This window comes from Protopterus annectens, chromosome 16.part0 (assembly GCF_019279795.1).
Source record: "Protopterus annectens isolate FY-2018-M chromosome 16.part0, PAN1.0, whole genome shotgun sequence".
NCBI lineage: Eukaryota > Metazoa > Chordata > Ceratodontiformes > Protopteridae > Protopterus > Protopterus annectens.
In genome coordinates, this window is record NC_056750.1 from 701,738,545 (window position 1) to 701,760,034 (window position 21,490).

Here is a 21,490-nt window from a genome sequence, read left to right on the forward strand (position 1 = left end):
GTCAGGTCAGGAACTGCATGCATGTCCTTTTGTACACTCTTTCTATGACAACTAGTGGACAGCACACCATTCGTATTATCTTACATAGTGCTATCATACTTGTCATGAAGGGAGATACTGCTGGCAGGAATAGGCTGTAGTTTAAACCTAATACTGGGCCTTAACAGAACATCTTCTGTACATATTACAAATTATTCTGTACATATTATGAAGTGGGGAGTTTACTTGGTACTTTTCTGAATGTTATAATTATAAGTAGATAAAAGTATATTGATTTACACTGTCTGCTATCACTTATGCTCTACAGTTTCCAGCAGACCTGCCCAGAAAAAAAAAACACATAAGTACACACCATACTATTCTACCAGGAGGAAAAACTACCTGCCATTCCATCTTGGACTTATCTTCACGTTTGTTTCTAGCTATCATGTACTGTATTACATGGTATAATCTGCAGTATCTCCCGTACCTGCCTCATTACTACCAGACATTATTTTCCTCACACCTACTTTTTAGAGATGAGTGTTAGTATGATGGTAGACTCCCTGATGTGAAATACCTGTGGGAGACATGGAATGTGCTAGAAAATTATAATTTTGTTTCAGAAGCTGGAGGTATAAGGACCTTAGCCTAGCCATCTTAAGTAACCGTGTTTGAGAAATACAAGGTACACAGAAGAGTAAGATCACACATTACACACAAAAAAGTAAAATCCGAGAACATGCGTGTTACATACAGATACCAACACCAACAAATGTAATTGTAGGAAATTTGACCAAGCGAGTACAGTGCTATTTTTGCCTAACATAGTGAAACTTTCTCGCTTTGTCATTGCCCCTCTGATGTGAGAGAAATATATATGTGCATGTCCTGTTTCTTCTTAGAGCTTTTAATTCATATAGCCCATTAAAGTGCATTTCATCAGATAAGTAAGAATAGAAAAAAATGTTAGGAGGGCCCAAAAAGACATAGATTATTGCCAAGTCTCAAATGCATTTCCTGTTTCCCATTTATTCCTATACAAAATACCTATTTTCATGCTTCTAATAATAATTTCGGGCTAAGTGCATCTGCTTCTTGTAGAAATAGTTGAGAGTGCTCATTCTGACCCTCTCCCATTTGGTTTCAGTAATCTCGCTGGCTCTTCAATTTTGTATTCATAACATCCCCATTTTTCATTATGTACAGACACTTTCTGTATTAGCCATGACCCCTAGACCCCTAGCCCACTTTTTTTCTACGAAAGTGACTTCCCATCACTGTAGCTTATTGTCAGGTATCAATACAACAAAAAAAGTTGCCTATCCAGTAATCAAAGAAGGGTGAATTTATATCTAAATCTGGATACTAGACAAAGTAGCCAGGAATAGCAGTTGTAAAATATGTTATTGAGGTTGTACTGGGCATTATTAAGCAATGGTAAGTAATAGCCTGAACAGTTTTCACAGAATGTGGAACTACATCTACTGTTGAAAACTTTAATACATATTTGGTATAGCCTTAGTAACCTCCAGGAAAGTGTCATTGGTCAGCTATATTGCTTGTTCCTCATTTGTATAATTTCTATAAGACTCTCCATTGTCTTTATTTGTCCTGTGCCAGAAATCCTCCACTTTATTATAGAATTGCTTTGCCTTCTGTGCCTGATCATTCATATGAAGTAATTATAAAGGGGCAGGCAGGTAAAGGTGTGCAGAGCAGTTGTGCATATATTTGGACATATAGTTGTTGGGTGTAGGCAATGCTATTATGCAGCTTATCTACCGCTAACCTTTATTTTGCAGAGAAAATGCTCTTTCTCTCGTATACCTTGTATGTAGGTTGGCCATCTGTAACACTACAGATATATAGCAACTGTTCTTGAATGAGAAATAGTACTTCACTACAGAGATAAAAGAGAATGAGCTATCCACCCAGGTACCTAGGTTCCTAACTACATTTTCATTTTGTAGAACTGTGTTGTCTAGAAAGTATGATGACAGGATGGACTGCCTACCAAAAGTAATGATACTACACTTTTTAAAATTTAGTTTTAGTCCATTTTTAGTACACCAAGGGTTTACTAGGTCAAGTTCATTCTGGAGAATTTGGGTGACATGGCATGACTTAACAACATCCCGTTTTAAATTGTCTGCACATTTTGTTAGCCAGAAATCTTGGCTCTCTGCTTGGATATCTGAGAAGTAAATACCAAAAATGAGAGTTCCCAGCACTGAGTCCTAAGGGACATCACTGGTCATTTTCATATTCTCTGATGAAGTGCCTGTAGCTCACATTGCGTGGGCTCTGTCTTTCAGCCAGTTTGCTTTTAGAAATTAGCTTTTGAATGATGCCAGCATGGGGAATGGTCAAGATTTTCCAAATGCACTGCATGATCACTGTCTACAGTCTTGGTAACTATTTTGAAGAATTTTATCAGATTAAATAGACAGGATCCGCCCTTCACAAAACAAATTGTTTATAATGTCCGTTGTAATACATTCCATATTTTTTGCAGATGAAGCTTGTGAGTTTGATAGGTCTGTATTTACATGGGTTGTATAGCCACCATGTGGAGAGGCATTACAACTACTTTGTGCCACTCATCAAAGACAAAGCCACCAGCTACAATTAAGTTAAACAGTTTGAGGACTGTATCTGTAAGAGTGTGTTTAACAACCAGATATATTGTCAGGTCACGTGGATGAAGTATTTCTGGTCTTGTTTTGCACTTTCAGTATATAATCTTTAGAAATAATTGGGGGAGTAAGGGATGTGGATATCTTAGAGCTTTGAATGGAAGTCGCATTGGTGAAGTTGGCACTATATTTGTTAACAAGGACATTGGCAGTGTCAGTTTCTTCAGAACAGGGTGCCCCATTATGAATAAGTTCTGAACACTGTAGGTCAAAGGAGTAGTTTGCTCATCTGGTGCCAGCTGCCACTCTACCAATTTAGGACCCCTCAACACTATGTTGAGGAGCAATAAAGGTCCCTTTCCCAGCTGGAGCCATCCATGTCATCTCTGTCACTCCCTCACTATTGACATGAGATGCAAAAAAAAAAAAAAAAAAAAAAAAGCATTCTCAGTGCTAACATTCGCACCCTGCAACATCTTGCACCCAGGGTGGCTTCTTCCTCCTTTACCCCACAGTGTATTGTTATTTTAGTTTTCTAGCATAGCTAAAGAAGGATTATAATTATCTTTTACTTCAGAGGCCAGCCTAAGTTCATGGGCTCCTTTACTGAACCTGATAGTGTTCATTTTTGTTGCTGTATTAATGTCTGGGGATGTGCATTTGTAAGTGGATTTTGATATATCATGACATAGTTCATAGGTTGGTACTAGGCTGTCAGCCCTAGGGCCTATACAAGCCTAGCCATAACAATTCCCTGTATATTGTACTTTGGTGCAGTACACTTGTTATATTTTGTATTCTTTCAGTAATATTGGTAATCATACAGTTAATGCATTTCTTAATAATCGTCTCCAAGTTTACCTGATATGTCAGCTCCTTAACGCGTCTCTCATATTTGCGTAGCCCTTTCACTGATTCAGTGCTCCTTTTCTGTTCGGCCTCCAGTTCATTTTCCAACTCTCTGACCTTGTGAGATAAAGACAGAGCAAAAGGTAGTTGAACAGCAGAAAGTAACAACCTCACATTAGCATTAATTCTCTGTAGGTAGAAGCAATAGAAAACTCAATGGCCCCTCCCCCACTGTCATATTCAGCAGGCAAAGTAGGAGGAAAAAACTCTACCTTCAGCCTGCCAAGCATATGCTGTCTTGAAAAGAAAGCAGCAGGTAGTCCTCAGTAAGTTTAGCTAATGAACGTCCACACAGCACTTGGAGTAGCTGCGTGCAGACTCTGCAGTGGTCTGCTTCTGCAGAAAATTAATGTTCAGACGTTACGAAGCTCAAGATCTGTAGTGATGACCCAGGAAAGCCTGACTTCCAGATCTAAGGACACTACCTACTTACCAAGACTTTTAGTACTACAGGAATAGGAGGACTTATGCAACATGCACAAACTTATAATAAATGTGTTATCAGGTCTTACCTTTGAACTGGCAACTCAAAGAATACCTGCCATTTTTGTTACCACCTGATTACTCCCTGAAGCATATAATGAGAAATGCTTTATTTTATTTTGGTCATTACATTTGCTATACAGATTTGTGGACTGGTCAGTTAAATCTTATTTTAGCCTCAACCCAGGCATACTTGCACCTCCTTGTTTGGTAGGTTATGAGCTCCTGTCTTCACCACATTCATCTCCAACCTTTCCTTTGTTGGTGGGGACATATGAGAATCTCCCACATGAGCTTCTAAAACTGTTGCTTCTTTGGTCATCTTTGACTGAAAACCATTTGGCACCCTAAAGGTATATTAGCAGTCATTCAGAAGCTGTGACTGTTGTAACTGTTGTTATCCACTTGTAATATCGTCCCACAGTCATACCACTACAAATAACATTAATGTTTTTGCCTACTGATAAACTACAATTTTAACTTAGTAATAGAAGGGCATGTGAAAGAAAATACTTAAGATACACAAATGTAGCATTTACTGTCACTATATATTATTTAAACTCTTTTGTACTTCTGCCTCAAACCATAACACCTTTTGGCTTTAGAAATGAGTAAACGAAGCAGTAAAATAAAGAGATAACCAGCTGATTCCATCACTTTCCCTACCAGTACAGTACATGGCTACAATCTCTGGTGATGTCTACACAGTGGACTTATTTTGGAAATTGCTAGCTGTTTGCTTAAGCAATCTTTGAAATTAATGAATTGTACAATGTTTTAGCCATGGAATGGAAAGTGTCCAAAATAAACACTCACCCTGGCTTCCAGTTTCTGTAGTTGCTTCTTGCCTCCTTTCATGGCGATCTGTTCAGCTTCATCCAGCCTGTGCTGCAGATCTTTAATGGTTTGTTCCATGTTCTTCTTCATCCGCTCTAAGTGGGCGCTGGTGTCCTGCTCCTTCTTTAGTTCCTCAGCCATCATGGCAGCCTGGGGTCCAATTGACAATAATCAGTGCTGTCTAATCTGAGTATTATACAGCTAAAGTATATTAAATGTGCCTGTGCATTCAGACTTACATCTGTGATGGCCTTCTTTGCCTTTTCTTCAGCATTTCTGCACTCCTGCACAGCCTCTTCCACCTCAGTTTGGAGCTGGGCAATGTCATTCTCCAGCTTCTTCTTCTGGTTGATCAAGCTGGTGTTCTGTGGGATGAGGAGTAACTATTACTTTGCCATGTACTTTACCAATGGAAAAGCTGAGTATGGGCTTAATAAGGAGCTCAGTTCATGTCACCCTCATACTCTGACCAACCACAAAGAAAGGTATTTATTTAACAGTACCCCAGAAATGCATTCAGACTTCAGCAACACAGCAGAGTAGCTTTTGTGTTTACATAAATGTAATCCAGGTATATGAATAAGTAGTAGACAATAAAGCAGATGTTTAGTTTAGAGTACAACATCATGTTACTGCTAAGGCAGTTATACTTTTTTGAGGTTAAATTATCATACTGCCATTATGATATTGACAGTAAGTAGACTAGGTTTATTAAAAAATAAAGAATAACTTAATGGTTACAAGATTTTACATGTGTAAATGTTCTTGTTGGATGGAAAGGAGAGAATTAAGAATACATATGATTAGATTTTACTCTCTAAAGTTCCTGGTGAAAAAAATAATCAGATAATAGTTCTGAATATTAAAAGAAATTCGATGTATCTGGTTAGAAATTCTAGAAATGATGTATGGTACCTGGGAGTGCAGCAGTTGTACTCTCTCACTGGTGTCAATGAGTTCCTGCTCAGCCAGCTTTCGCGCTCGCTCTGTCTGCTCTACTGTAGTCCTGAGTTCTTCAAGCTCTGCTTGTAGTAGATTGTTGCGCCGTTCTACAATGGCAATGTTCTCCTTCAGGTCCTCATTACTTCGAAGAGCATCATCAAGCTGTAGTTGAAGGTCCTAGAAAAAGTGATATGAAAAATATGTTAGTAAGACATTCAGTGCTGCAATTTATTACTGTATTGTGAATACTAACACAGCTCTCATAAGCTACAAATGTCATTCTTTGAAAATCTGCATTATCCCAACTAAATCATTTATAGTTTTCCATCCTAACAATGCAGTTAGGAAATAAGCTATAAACTTTGAATATCTTTTGAGAAAAGACTAGATGTGAAATGTACTGTAAACAGCACTGTGTCAGAAGTGTCACACATCTGCTTGGGGTACTGAATGAAACGGGGCAGAAGCAAACTAACTGCATGCGTTACAAGCACAAACATTATGGCTTAGTACAATTAATTAATGCTCAAGAACTCCTTAAATTAATCCAGTAAAATGACACTGTTGAATGCATTTGTTAACAGTTACAGTAACATCGCAGTTATCATAAATAGTTTGAGGGAGTGAGAAAAATGAAAAAATAGTAATGGGTGACCTTTCATTTGTCTGACATTTTACTTGATATTGGAATGACATCCCCAAACTATTTTGTCTATCAAAAAAGTCTTGGACCCCTCCCCCTTATTCCAAGATATGGCAGCTTCAGAGTTAATATATGTAGCAAGGAAGGGCTGTGATGGTCCATCCCTTTGCAGGGTGGAAGGTTGTTTTCTAATGCCAAAATGCTGAGAAAGTAGACGTTTATCATGAGTTTCTTGTTCAGCCATGTGGCAATGCATATATTATATATGCATTCATTGTCTGTTGCATATGCACTGTTAACAGGAAAGTTACCAGGAGACAAGTATACCTTCAAGTGTGCCTGCAGATTCTTCAGTTGTTTCTGTGCTTCCGCTGCTTGCCTGTTTGCTTGGCTCAGTTGTATCTCCATTTCATTCAAATCCCCCTCCATCTTTTTCTTTATCCTTAGAGCCTCATTTCTGCTCCTTGTTTCGGCTTCCAGAGAAGTCTGAAGTGAGTCCACTATCCGCTGGTGGTTCCTCTTTGCCTGTTCCATTTCTTCGTCCTTCTCTGCTAACTTCCGCTCAATATCTGCCTTGATCTGGTTGAATTCCAGCTGTGCTCGAAGGATCTTTCCTTCTTCATGCTCAAGGGAAGCCTAATGTAGCAGAGAGAAAAAAAAATGTAACAATATATTTTCATCACTTCCAATCTACAAAATTACAAAATATTTACTAACCAGTAGATTCACATGTAGGTAGAATGACAATGCTGCCAATGTCAGCTTACAATTTCCAATTTATGTGACACACTTCAGTTTTTGTTTCACATTTACATTAGTCCACCCATACAAGAAATAATCATTCCAGATCTTGATTGTATTCCTCTGGATACTTACCTCAGCCTCTTCTAATGCTGACTGTAGGTCCACCTTCTCCTGTTCAAGCTGTTTTCTGATCTTTTCCAGTTCATGTATACTTTTCCCACTTTCTCCCAATTGTTCAGTGAGGTCTGAAATTTCCTCTGAAATATGAAGCAAGAAATAGCAATATAAATCTTAGTTTTACCTTGGCCTGCCTTTCTGAAGTTTGCATCTTGCTAGCTGATAAAATATATTTCTATTAATTCATCTCTACCAGAATAATGCAGTTTCAGGAATGACCCTAGTTACTAGTCATTGCAAATAAAGTCTTCTACTACTGAAATAATACTGTTGTATAAGAGAAAAGCTACCTCTGTGTAGTTCAATATCAAATGCTAATAAAACTAAATCTTAAAAAGAAAACCAGAATAGCATGCACTGACCACTCATGACTCTTGCAGTAGGGGCCCTTCAAGGAATAACATTGTATGCATTCCTGCTTGATGGAGGCAGTACATTTACACCACTTGGAAGCTCTCTAGACTGATTCATTATATAAAAGATTGCATCCATCCATTCATTGCTACAGAACAATGTGTGAAACTTTTAATGAGAATACCTGGTACTGTGAAATGTTACCTAGTCACAAACATTGCATTCTGCTCATGCAGTGTGGTAATGTATAACAGAAAGAAGTGAATACTGTATATTTTATCCACAGTGAGGAGCATTGTTTGGTCACAAATGCAAAATCAAGTTGCCAAAGTAGGGAACCCCCTCCACTGTGAGTAAAAAAATGAACTGCCATAGTGGTTTGCTTTTACACAGTGGTATTATTTATAAACAAAATGTCTTATCTTTTTTTAAAATACGGTTGACTAAAGCAAAGGGTAAACTTAACTTCTTATCAGTCTCATTTCATTGTTGTAAGTCTGTAAAAATAGAAGCCTGACAGTAAGACGTTGTCCCGTTCGATTCTCAGCTAGAGTGTCTTCTGTCTGGAGACATGCGTGAATGGGTGTACCTTCGTTGAAGGTTGTGCATCAGGGCTGGCAACTCGGCACATAAAAATCTACTGCCAGTCATTAGCGGACTGGAGTTCCGCTGTGGCGACCCCTAACTGGGAAAAGCCAAAAGACACAACAACAACAACAAGTCTGTAGAAATAGCTTCTAGATGTGCTATGCAGAATGCACTCGTACATTTCCAGTACATCAATCAACTGCAGTTAGTGCCAGTGGGACTGGCTGGATAAAAGCAGCAGTCAGGCAGTTTTGAATACACAACACAGACACATTTTGGAACTAAAGGAACCATGTTGATGCATTTCAGTTACATCTGAGTTTATTTTCACACAGTGGTTTAAAATGATAAAAAAAAATGCATCAGATATATTTTGCTATCAGACACTTGGCAGAATAACTCCAATATGAAATGCAATACTTTTAAGCGGGAGTTAAAGTATTCCCAACTGGTAATACCAAATTCAAATGTGTAACTGTTGTTAAACAGAAAATGATCTAATTTGCTTTGGAAATGAATAACATAATCTGTGCTTTTATTTTGCAGTCTACATTTGATGGAAGTTTTGCAAAAGGCATAACATAAAATGTTCTTTGATTAACTTAAATGATAGCCATCTCCAGAAAGTACCAAGTAATGCTTGGGTAACTCCTTATTAAATTGATTCACTCAGCCTCTCCACTGTATTCATGCCAGAGGTGTGGAAAACTGCTGTAGTCATCAGACACCACAAAGGGGGACCTATAACTGACCTAGGCAACAATAGACCTGCCATCCTTACTAGCCTTAGCTGTAATTCAGTAGAGCACATCATTATGGATCTTGCAAACAGGGAGACAGGAAGTCTTTAGAACCTAGACCTGAATCAGATTTGGTTTGTTAAAGACAGCTACTAGCACTTGTACCTTGTGGACTTTTTGGAAGAAGTCACTAAGACTATTAGATTGGGGTAAATTGCTTCATACAACATAACTGGACTTGGTCAAAGCCTTTGACACCACCCCTCACACATGTCTAAGGTAAGCTAATCTCATTAAATGTAACCCACTATGTTCCTCACTGGATATCAAACTGGCAAACTGATAGAACTTAGTCTGTTAGTGTTATAGACACAATCTCAACATAAAGAGTAGTTTCCAGTGGTGTCCATCAGGGACCAGTCCTGGGACCAGTAATCTTTGGTGTCTAGTTCTCTGATATTAAAGCAGGCACTAAAGGCCTGTGGCTGATAAAGTTTGCAGATGACTACAAATTCTTGATCACAGTATTTCCCCTGCCAGATAAGTAACTCTAAGTGTTACAAAGTACCCGAACAATGTGCATATTATCCCAGGAGAGCCTAACTCATACTAACAAGAGTATTTTGGACCACAGCCTCAAGATGAATGCCAAAAAATGCAGCACTGTATCCTGTGGCAAACATGGGCTGTCCTGATCCAATCATATAGGCGACAACCCTCTAAAAACTGGCTTGGTCATTAGGGACTTAAGGCACCTTCAATGACAATTAACTACCATTTGACCATTTGATGTAATCACTGTTGTTAGGAAATCCTTTTATATAGTCAGACGAATCATCAGGAGCATATCATCTATATGCAAGGAAGTCATTGCCTGTCCTGTATTCTTCTTTTATCAGATCAATAATAGAATATAATGCCCTCTTTTATTTGTACTTGGATAGGCATATGACCCACTTCAAGGGACTGCAGTGTTTCCTTACCAAAAAAAAAAAAAAATGAAGTCCATATTCTCCTTGAGTTACTTCGACCACCTTAAAGCAGTCTCACTCTTTTCCATTTGCTACCAGCTGTTAAGAGAAGACTGCTGCCTTGCCTACAAAGCCCTGAAAGATCCAGTCTTTTACAACTTCGTACACATCCACAAACTAATACCACTCTTAGCATCTGCTAAAGAGACCAACATTTCCACTGAAACATAAATAGGACATGTTGGTGGGACAGATATCTTTAACAGGAAAATACCTCTTTTATGGCATATGCTTTCCTTAGCTGTTAAGCATAGTAGCAACATGCCCTTTTTAAATATAACCTGAATGACTGGATTAGCAATCGTAAGTATATCCATTGTGTGGGCCCTTCTAGCCTTTAAAGAAATGGGCTGAGACTAGGTCATGGTCTGGTCTTAATTCATGTCTTTATAAATGGGTAGGACTGTTGGCCAGACTGCAGATGATCCACTGCAGCCTAGTATGAAACTATGAAGACATCTGCTTAAGGAAGTGAAGGTAACATAACTGTCAAAACTTGGGGATGTAATGTTAATCTGAATTAAGATGGGTTTCTGCAATCACAATTGCAATAATCACATATATTTGGTTAAGTGTAGGAGGAAGAGGAGTGAGGGATTGGTTTCAGCCCCCCCCCCCCCATGATACCGATGTACTGAAACAGGATGTATTGCCCTAACAGCAGGGAACCTATTCTTCTCCACAATTTATCATAATACTACAGTAGTCAACATTTCACAAAGCAAAGAGTTTGGTCAGTAAACCTTTTCATTATAATGCTTCACAGACCGGCTCTGAGATTAAGTTCTGCCATTTGGTCACTGTCTGCACAGAATACAATTTTTTTCCCTGTGTCTTTGTAGTTTTCTTCAGGTATTTAGGTTTTTCTCTGGGCTAAGGCTGTAAAGGGTCCTTGGATGAATCAGCCCACTTATACAGCTAAAAATGCTAAAAATATAGAGATGTTTTCCACACTACTGCCCCAAACACAAATGTCCATTCTGACCATGTGAGTGCTCCTCCAAACATATTTGCTCACATATACTAGTAGGAATTATTTGTATATTACAATGTTCATACTGATCCAGACCACCTTCTTTTAGGATAAGGTGTCTGTTTTGTGTATTTCTTTCTAACATAACCATTTTATGTTTATTTTCTAAATCCAAAGGGCACAAGGTTTTGACTGCACATTTTTAATGTGCATTATTTTGTCTTTATGTTGTTGGGACTAGGTGCATAAATCAAAATCTGGTATACTAAGTTCAGTTTGATCAATGAAAACTGCATACATTTGCTTTAAAGGCAGAAGTATAAGGTTCCCCAGTACCTCATGTATGTTAGGCTTCGGCTCTGTTTCCTCATAATAACAATATAAGTAAATAATGCTAGAAGTACATAAAACAATCCTCGAGTACTGTCCATTTGTGGAAAATGCTTTTTGTCTGCTTCCAACTGCCTGAACTCCATTCACTTTAGAAATTTAGGAGCATTGTTTTTTTTTTTTCTGTAGTCTTAACTTAGGATTTCTAATTCATTAACACTACTTAAACAGCTGAACATCAACATATATAAAAGTGCAGCTGCAGTTCACCAGAGAACATAAGCCTCTTTAAGACAAATATTTTTTTCAATCCTTGTTTTTGATCTGAGCAACACATATGTGATGAATGAAAAATGTTAAAAAATCCATATTATTTTAAGCACCCTGCTATAAATATAATGCACATTTGCTTTTAATTATTTGTTTTTTGGTTAATATGACTATGCTTAGTGTATTATGCGTGTTCTTTTTTGTTTGTGCTACCTTTTTACATATTTCATTTTGTGAGCTATGATTGGCCAATAATGTTTCCTCCTGTCTACGACATTATATGCTTCCAGATTTTGCTGCCCTTACAAAATAAATGACAGGCTTTGTTTGTGTCTTTCGGCTTTTTCCCGGTTAGGGGTTGCCACAGCGAAACTCCAGTCCGCTAATGATTGGTAGAAGATTTTTACATGTCGAGTTACCAGCTCTGATGTACAACCTTCAACGAAGGTATGCCCCTTCACGCATGTCTCCACATAGAAGACGCTTTAGCTGAGAATCGAATGGACAACGTCTTGCTGTGAGTCGACAATGCTACCGCAGCACCACCACCGCAGTCTACAAAATAAATGACAGACTAATGTTTCTATATAATCAGGTTTCTCAGTTTACCAGGTGTAATGTGTTGGGTTATAATGCACAGAACACAATGACTTACCTTGAAGGTTCTTATTCTCCCTCTTCAGTGTCTCCAAATGGTCCAGAGCCTCTTCATAGGCATTCTTTAATTTGAATATCTCTGTACTGAGGGAACGAGCTTCTTTCTGGGAACTTTCCAACTCACTCTGGCTCTCTTCAAATTTCTGCTTCCACTCAGCTAGTACCTGATTCAAAGTAAAAAAAATAATGTTAAGCTCTGAATTTCTGATGTAATGAACTTGTATTATTGTGTGTGTCCACAAATAATAAACTGTTCCTAGGATGAAACAGTTAGTCCATCCTTATCTGTTCATCTTCTTTCTTTAAATGAATGATGATATCTTCAGGTCATGGTATATTATTATCCCCTAAAAACAATATAATCTCAGGTTTTCTGACTCTTCCACCTAAATGGAGCAGTGCAATGGGAGCTGGGTCATAGTTCAGTGCAGGGGGTGCTGGATCATAGTTCAGTTTAGGGGTGCTGGGTCATGGTCAGTGTAGAAGGAGCTGGGTCATAGTTTAGTTCAGGGGGAGCTGGTCATATTTCAGTGCAGGGGGGATCTGGTTCATAGTTTAGTACAAGGGGAGCTGGGTTAAAGTTCACTGCAGGGGGAGCTGGGTTGTACTTCAAAAGGATGTGTATAAGGAACCTTTATTCAGACTTTTCTAAGAATGCTTTGTATTGTAGCCAATATTCTGGATAACAGTGAACATACAAGCTCAGTTAAACTTTAAAACTGCAGTAACCCGCATGCAAAATTGTTTTACCATCAAGTCACTTATTTAACCACTTGTTCACTAAACTGTTCTTTCTATATAGTCCATTCCTGACTTTAAGCATGTGATGCTCATGTTTCTGAGACATAGGGTGTGATGTGAGATGTAACAAAGCATATAATGAGCTGCAAGGTTTATTTCATCTCAGTGTAATCAGTGTGGCAGAAACAGATTTTAGAAATGTGGTCCTGCCATGTGAGCATAAATAGATTGTGACTCGCAGCAAGCAGTCTGTACTTAGTACTGGAGTCAACCCTCCCTCAAAAAAGTCACAAAAAATATTCCACAATCTTTCTTCATTGCCCTGGTTTGTGAGTGATTCAGACATGCATACCAAGATCAATGGTAGTGAAAATGAGGATAATAAGACATTATTGTCACTATTGTCATTATATCTGCCCTGTGAAGCTACAGTAACTTCCCTACTAAAAACATTTAACAGTACTGAGCAAAATATTCCTTCCCAGTTGTACACTGAGTTTTCTTCTGGCTGCATCCTTCCTTACCTGATATTTTTGCAGTGTCAGATTGTGAGGGGTGATGTTGCACTGAGAGTAGAGGGTCCGCACTATGTCACCTTGTAGCTATCTGCTGTATGACTTGTTCCTAATTAATTCCTAATGCAGGCTCCATTCGGAGAGCTCTTTGTGACTCAAAAGTTGTATCTAAACAGAGGCTAATGATCAACTGCTTGTTCATCTTTCTGTATCCTTCTCATGGTCCTGCTTTATGAGTTGAATCTGAGAAAGGTACAATTCAAGTAAAAACACTGTCTTTTTCTTCTACATTTTTCTAAATATTCCGACATAAAATAGTTGAATGGTGAGAGGGGAAGAGTTTATTAGTAGTATCCATCTGGCTGATTCTGCAGTCTTATTCTAATTTATATACTATACTGTTAGGCAGTATGGCTGCTTGAAAAAGGAATCAATCTGTTTATTGTATCTGGAGTGAAATACTTATATTAATACTATGTATTAATATGATACTGCGTCAGTCCTATACTGTGATGACTCCCACAAACGAGGTTTGCTTTTATAATGCTGAGTAAAAACTTAAATGTTACTACTACAGCACCATGTTTTAGAGTAAGCTTTCAACAGCTCAGAGTTAAGTTGAATGACATAACTTGCAAATAAATAGAATAAAATAATGATGCTGTTCTTATTTCACATATGCACATATTATAATGTTTAAATCTTACCTCTATCTTTTTTACATTGCTAATTCACTCTGGGTATTAATTCAAAATGTTATTGTTTATTTTGTGTGTCTTTTGTCTCAGATGGCTCACATGACCTGCCTATACATGTGGTAAAGTGAGGTACCAAACATGTAATACCAGGGAGTAAAGATGGACCTAAGACACGCAGGGCATCTTTCTAGATTGGTGTCATCAGTAAAAGAGGCAAAAATGTTATTGTTCATTGCTGAATGCTGCTATAATCTGCCCACACATACACAGGAAAGGGCAAGACTTGCCTCAGCCTGTCCAGCAAATATTTTTCTAAAGGTAAGAGAGTAATGTCTTAAAATGTTAACTCTGTAATACTGATCCAGCTATTTCCCATTTTTTTCTTCTGGGACACTAGCATTATATTCACACTGCCTCATATCAAATGCTTAACATACCAAACTCTGCTTCTGATTGAAGAGATTTCTGCATACAGCATTTAGTGTAAAAAAGGTATATGCGTTTTCATGGGCAGATGTTAGGATGTTATAACACAATCACAATAGCAATGTCTTTTGGCTTCTCCCATTAGAGGTTGCCACAGCGGATCATGGGTCCACAGATTGATTGGCAGTGGAGTTTTTATGCTGTCAAGTTACGATCCTGGTGCCCGACCTTCACAGAAGGCGTACACACAGACACACACACACACACACACACCTACTGCATGTCTTTAAAACTCACTCAACCACAGGGAGGACATGCAGACTCTGCATAATAATCTGGTAAGTATTAAATACACCCATTTCATTGCTTATTTTATGTGTTGTTGTCAAATTGTTTGAAGAGTAATTTGATAGGCTGACTAGAGTTCTGAAACAGCAATCTCACCTTATCAAAGTTCTTCTGTTTCTTGTCCAAGGCAGCAGCTGCAGCATTGGATCTCTCTACATCCACCATGAGGTCCTCAATCTCATTCTGGAGGCGATGCTTGGTCTTCTCTAGGGAGGAGCACTTGGCGTTCACAGCTTCCACAGCTTCCTCTGCCTCTTGCAACCTCTGAGCCAACTTCTTCCTGTTGGGAAAGTCAAAACAAACCACAGCTTGAGCTTCTAAAGATTGGTATCAGTCTAAATATCAGTCTTTGTGACACAGCTGGCCAAGAAAAAAATACTGCCATCTGTATACTTTCCAGTCTATGTTGAGTTTCACATTTTTATTATTTTTAAAATATCAGTTTAGTGGCACAATATTTATTTTCAAATAGATTGGTCAGTTAAGTGCATAGTTGTTATATCAATGCAAATAAAGCATTGGATTATATTTATTTACCACAAAAAAGCAAACATTATAAGTTACAACTGGCTTATTTAAGTAAAGGATTTAACAACATCATAGCTAGTGCTAAAATAATGCCGTCCCAGTTTTCAGAATGTGATGGAGTTCATAAAGGGCTGTCCTGCTGAACTCTGAGTAAATGACCACCTGTTATTAAAAGATTTACCTTTATTAATCACCATTTTTGTTGCCTACTAACAGTGTCTCTCTCTCTCTGTCTTTCTGAACATAATTATAAAAGCTATACAATGAGAAACTGACTTCAGAACAAGGGTGTCATATAAAAAACTGGACATAATAAATAATATTGATAATGCTGAACATAAGGTCAGTTGACAATTCACTTTCCTCTCACTTTGTGCTCATGTGATTTGTGCTTAGGTCATACAAGGGAGGGGGATGAGAATGTGGGGTCAAGCCATCCAATGTAAACAAGTAATTTAAATGTTACCCTAGGGGGTCAGCTTAGGCTGTGGCAATCTCTGGTCTGCCAGATATTCATACCAGCGGCAGTGATGCAAGTAAGAGCACACTCACCTTTTGGTGCAGAAAGCTGTTGGTTCTTTTCCCATACCAGGTAGATTGATTACTGGCACTGCAGTGCAGCATAAGGGGGTTGCTGCAATCCTGTGTGTGCTGTCCTTCAGATGAGATGTTAAACCAAGGACCCCCATCTGCCTGAGTCGGTGATTCTGGTGGATGTAAAAACCCCCATGGGACTTATCAAAAAGAGTAGGAGAGGTTCCCCAATGCTATGGCCAAATTTCCTCTAGTAGTATAAAGGGTTAATAAAAATAAATAAATACACTCAGTTCTCAAACTTGTAATTATCCTCCTTGTATCTAGTGCACACTAAAACTGTCATTCTTTTATTTTACACCGTACGTCTTTACCTTCTGTTTCCCTGGTTTACTGAAACAATCAAGATTATAACTGTCCCAGTCTAACAGGGTGTATATCTGCCTGCTTTCAAAACTAATGACAGTAGGGTGTTTTAAATGATGGCACTACAAAGGGAAATGGGAGAACCTGACAACTCAGGGTCATGATCTGGTATTTCATTTTCTGTTACCAATTATATCCTCTTTAAGCTTGCAGGGGGGGGACCTATTCAGGCATTCTATGTGCATAAGCTATCCAACTACTCCTAGAAGAGATGCCAGGCAATTCTAAAGATCTCTAAAATCTCACTTTTTTCGTCAAGTTCAAGAACTCCTTAGGATAACTATAAATATAGAAATATCCTTTCCACATCAGCAACAAACACTGCATTTTTTCAGTCTAAACCTTACTTTACTGTTAGCATTATGTCCTTTTATGAAGGCCTGCCATAGGTGTAACACACTTTCTTTTAAGTTATATTAAAACTCAGAAGTAGACTGTATGTCTGCTGTGATGTTCGTAATACTCACAGAACCTTTACTGCAGTATATCAAGAAGGAAAAGATCACTAAAGTAGTTTGTATTCAGTAGTAAACTGACAACGCCACTGTATTTGCTAACAATATTTTCCCTAACCCTCCAAGACACTGCTTTCTGAAGATTATATTAATGTCTTTTTTTTTTCCTTCCTTTGTTCTTGGTTAAGAATTATGACATACAGATAATACTGAGGAAAATCCAGACAATTTTCCATCATTAAATCCTAAGGCCATTATGCAGTAATGTAATCAAACTACACCTATCATTAAATATCTAGATTTCCTAGTGTCTGCTAACCCAGTTATAGATCTCAAAACAGTGTGTGAAGATACGGAGGTGCAGACCTCAGGTCCCAACTAAGCTAAACAAGTAAATTAGGCAGCAACTTTCCAGTCAAGTAATAAAAAGCGCGCATGTGTGTGTGTGTGTGTGTGTGTGTGTGTGTGTATAAACATATTTTAATAGTATGCATGCATATATATATATATATATATATATATATATAGAGAGAGAGAGAGAGAGAGAGCAGCGCACTCTGTGTTATTGAATGTTTGTTTGATTGAGGAAGTGAATGGCATTTTTTTTTAAAGTTCATTTTATTGAACATCCATCTTGCCAACTGTCCATTTTGCTAAAAGAGGTAAATGAGTCTGTATTAGGGGAGGGAGTGTGCGAAAGTGTTTATGTGTTAGGGTTAGGCTAAGGGGCTAGGTAAGGGGATAGATTTATTGTGTTTGTTTGTGTATTTGTGTGCTTGTATTTGCGTTTGTATTTGTATCTAGTGTGTTCTTAGATGTCTTGTGTAGTGATTTTTTGTAAGGTAAGGTGAAGGTTTAATGGCAGGATTTGCATTAGGATTAGCATGTCTAATTAAGATGATACAGGAAGCAAAGACAAAAATAATTTACTAGTAGAAGCACACATAATTCCTGTATTTTTTATTATTAAGGGTTGGAGGTTGGCATAATGGTTAAGGTGTTTATCTCACAGACAAAAGGTATAAATTTTGATTCTCACCTGGAATGCATGGCTGGTCTTAAAAATGGCCATGTTGTTGTTAGCCTAACATATATCTGTATATATGTGTGTGTATATGTATATATATATATATATATATATGGATTCCATACATTTGGTCGAATTACACTTAGTCGAAAATGATCCCAGGCATTTCACTTCACTGAAAGCTCACTTGACTGAAAGCTCACTTGGTCAAAGTTCATTTGGTTGAAAATGGAATATAGCCCCTGCCCCACTGCAGTGCAACCCCGGAGTGAGAATATTAAATAAGGGGCAGTGGGGGGGGGCACAGCCCCCCACATTATGCCAATAGTTTTTACTAAAGATATATATATCAATGCATTTCTAATGGATATACCTTCTTATAATAGTGAATGCATTAAAATTATGTGGGAGGGCTACACCCCCCACACCCTCCATAAATATATATATATATATATATATATATATATATATATATATATATAATATACCTATTATTTATAAATGAATTTGCTGTACGCATTTGCCTGGCTTAATCACTAGATGATAAGTTCTTAATGACTGATCATTCGATGCATTAATTTATGTTCATCAGTTTTTTAATCTCTGAATACTGTTCTCCATAGAAAATTACTGCTGGTGTAACTTCGGAAACACTGCCAGTGGGACATCTATTTGCAGAGAAGCAGTAATAACTGTGTGTGTCTGTGGATCTCCTCCCTTTTTCTCAGTGTATATGTGGCCATGAAGTCAATATAAGTTTCGGGGTGTACAGTGTCTGCCCCCATAAGGGAATGCAAGGGGGCTTGCACCCTGGAAAAACCTCTAAAAAAAAAAAAAGATTCATCAAGTGGAGGTTTTTTCAGTTGTATTTATCTGACTGAATTTTCCCTAACTTTAAACTCAAAAGATATATGGGAAACCTTTTATCTGACTGCTTTTCATTCCTTTATTTTGGAATTTGTGGTACCTGCACAAAATCTCTCTATGCGTTATTCTTATTAGATATCAGCAATTTTTTGTAAATAAATTGACTTGTGTGGATTCCTAATACTTTTGATCAGCTTGCCTACTTCTCTTTAGTGCTTTCTCAAAATCTCTTTAAATTCTATAATGTTTAGATGGGTGAACTGAAAATGTGGGCTGTTATCCATCACTGACAGTACAATATAAATTGGGGACAAAAGTACTGTACTGGTATGGCGCTTTCTCCAGACAGTGTCACACAATATATGGAACTCATCATTTCAAACTGCGTCAAAGTGCATTTGAATAAAGTCCCACTGTTCTTATTAAAATACATCTACATACAAATCCAGAAAAAAAATTTTTTTTCATCTTTTTGTAGTGCTAATGCCCCTGCATAAATATGAATGGGTGTTACTATTATTACTCTAACTTGCTATCTTCCAAATTGGTCGGATTGGGTGGTCTGCCATCCAGCATGAATTTGTCTAACAGTCACGACTTTTGTTACACTCATATAATTTAACATTCTGGTATGAAGACCAGAAGAATATTTACTGTGCTGATATTTCATCAGCAGTTTGTAACAATAGAACTTAGATTTTCTACATTTTGACTGCCTCTAGCAACACCGTCATTAAGCCTTTTGGTATAATACTCACTGATTTTTTTAAGTGGTTTCTTATGAAGTATTTTAAATATTTGAATTTTAGACTTGAAAGAGTAAGAGTAGCCTATTGTGCTTTTTTTCAAACTCTAAATTGCAATTCCAAGCCACAGTTTTCACCTGATATGTAAAATTTGTCATATCTGACTGATAATACACACAAGTAAAAATACTGACTGCATTCAGTATCTAGGTGTAAAACTTTGTATATCTACAAGCGGTGATCTACCTATTTTCTCACAGCTGTAAAAGTGTGAGATGCAGCTACCTTTTCTTCCTTTCCTGTATTAGACGTTGTTACAGATTAAGTGACAAATACCAGAAAGAAATAATGTAAAATGTTACAGAAAGTCAGTCACTGAGAGAATAACACTTTTTGATTCACTCCCATGAAATATACATTTTGAGTCTGCCATGCTGTTTTAATTGAGAAAGTGGTCACCTTCTCTTGGCATGGCATAGAAATGCAATTTAATCATAACATGAGATGGTAGGTTCCATAAACAAACCACTGTCAGTCATGTGACATCAGAATGCATAGCTATAGCAGTATTCGCCCCACCCTGGAGGACTACTGCATGATTTATATAAGAAGAGGCTAGAACAATGTGGAATAAAGACATTGAGATAGGTCCAATGGTAGAAGGAGCAACAGGGCTAATAGAAAAGAATTTTCAAGCATACTTAAATATATTGCAGAGATAGATAATGCCATATGAATTACAGAATGAGAGAATACTTGCTATATTGTGGGTGTTGAGAAGACCACTCTTTATAAACATCAAAAACTGAAGCAATACCAATTACATGAATGTTTAATTGCACCCTTTGCAGCAGGGAACATTTCTGCCGTGGTATTAGAAATTCTACTCACTTGGGGAAATTAAAAAAGAAGGACCTACTATAATATGATTCATACAGATGAGATGTTGTGATTTGGCTCATACAGAGATGCAGATAGTGTAGAAACCATTTGAAAGTATATCCAGAGTTACTATTTTAATAAGTAAGAATGCCCTAGATGCTACCCTACAGAACAATAGATTATTAAATTAAAAAGTGTGTAATTTGCAGCACTATTTGTGGCAGTTCTGAAGGCTCACATTTCAAAGTGGACTCTACAGGTAGTTGGGGCAGATTTTAAAACACTTACTCTCAGTGTAAGCAAGTTTTTCCTGTATGTCAATATCTGCTTCAGCCATGTGTTACACTGGAGTAACTCACACTAAGAGGAAGGCTTTTAGAATCATTGCAAGTTAACGTATACAAGTCAGAAGACACTAGTATCCTATCATAAATTCACATGTGAGGGCAAGGAAGACATTACTGACCCTTGTACTAGTATGTTGCATTTCTCATACCTGAAGAGTGTGCCCTGTACTGGCACAGCCTGCTGGTTTTTAACTGGTAGAGTTATAGCATAATAAGGAAAAAGGAAAGAAACCTAGAGCTGGACTTATAATGTATATTTTGCCATTGTATCAGATAGAAAGTGTACTCTGAGCCACTATTCCATAAGCATTCAGGCTATTGTTACAGATAGGTAAATGTGGCTGATAGGAATGAAAACTATGTGTAATAGAAGCCATGTTACCTTGGGTCCATTGCTTCACACTCATGCTACTGTATGTGTCTTTATTGTTTGGGGTAGCTGCATCTTATCTTATAAATAGAAAGCAAACGGCATCCTGTCTTCTTACAAAGCTGACCACAAAAGTGGTTTTAAAAATCATTGTATTTTTTAGAATTATAAACTTTACTTTTAGCAAAGAGGAAGCCATGTTGGCAGCTAGCAACTGCAGCATTGGAAAAGAAAATGTTTGACATTCTGCATTGACTTACCTGCCTCAAAGCAGCAAAATCTGC

The 21,490-nt window shown here is 37.6% G+C and overlaps 2 protein-coding genes across 4 annotated transcripts in view; one reads left to right on the plus strand and one right to left on the minus strand.

The window, feature by feature from the left end:
• LOC122790335 (zinc finger protein 239-like) overlaps positions 1–21,490 on the plus strand; it is a 1,358,627-nt gene that overhangs the window by 1,149,213 nt on the left and 187,924 nt on the right. For all 3 annotated transcript variants that reach the window (XR_006362993.1, XR_006362992.1, XR_006362991.1), the window contains one exon: positions 14,341–14,568. The gene's annotated coding sequence lies outside the window, so the exon portion shown is untranslated. The remainder of the gene's footprint in view (positions 1–14,340; positions 14,569–21,490) is intronic.
• Positions 1–21,490, minus strand: part of LOC122790332 (myosin-7) — a 96,664-nt gene that overhangs the window by 7,381 nt on the left and 67,793 nt on the right. Inside the window, exons 30-37 of the mRNA XM_044057852.1 lie at positions 15,121–15,304; positions 12,295–12,460; positions 7,309–7,433; positions 6,760–7,068; positions 5,763–5,966; positions 5,087–5,212; positions 4,827–4,997; positions 3,480–3,584 (exon numbers count right to left, since the gene is read on the minus strand). Coding sequence (XP_043913787.1) covers positions 3,480–3,584; positions 4,827–4,997; positions 5,087–5,212; positions 5,763–5,966; positions 6,760–7,068; positions 7,309–7,433; positions 12,295–12,460; positions 15,121–15,304 — 1,390 coding nt within the window. The remainder of the gene's footprint in view (positions 1–3,479; positions 3,585–4,826; positions 4,998–5,086; positions 5,213–5,762; positions 5,967–6,759; positions 7,069–7,308; positions 7,434–12,294; positions 12,461–15,120; positions 15,305–21,490) is intronic.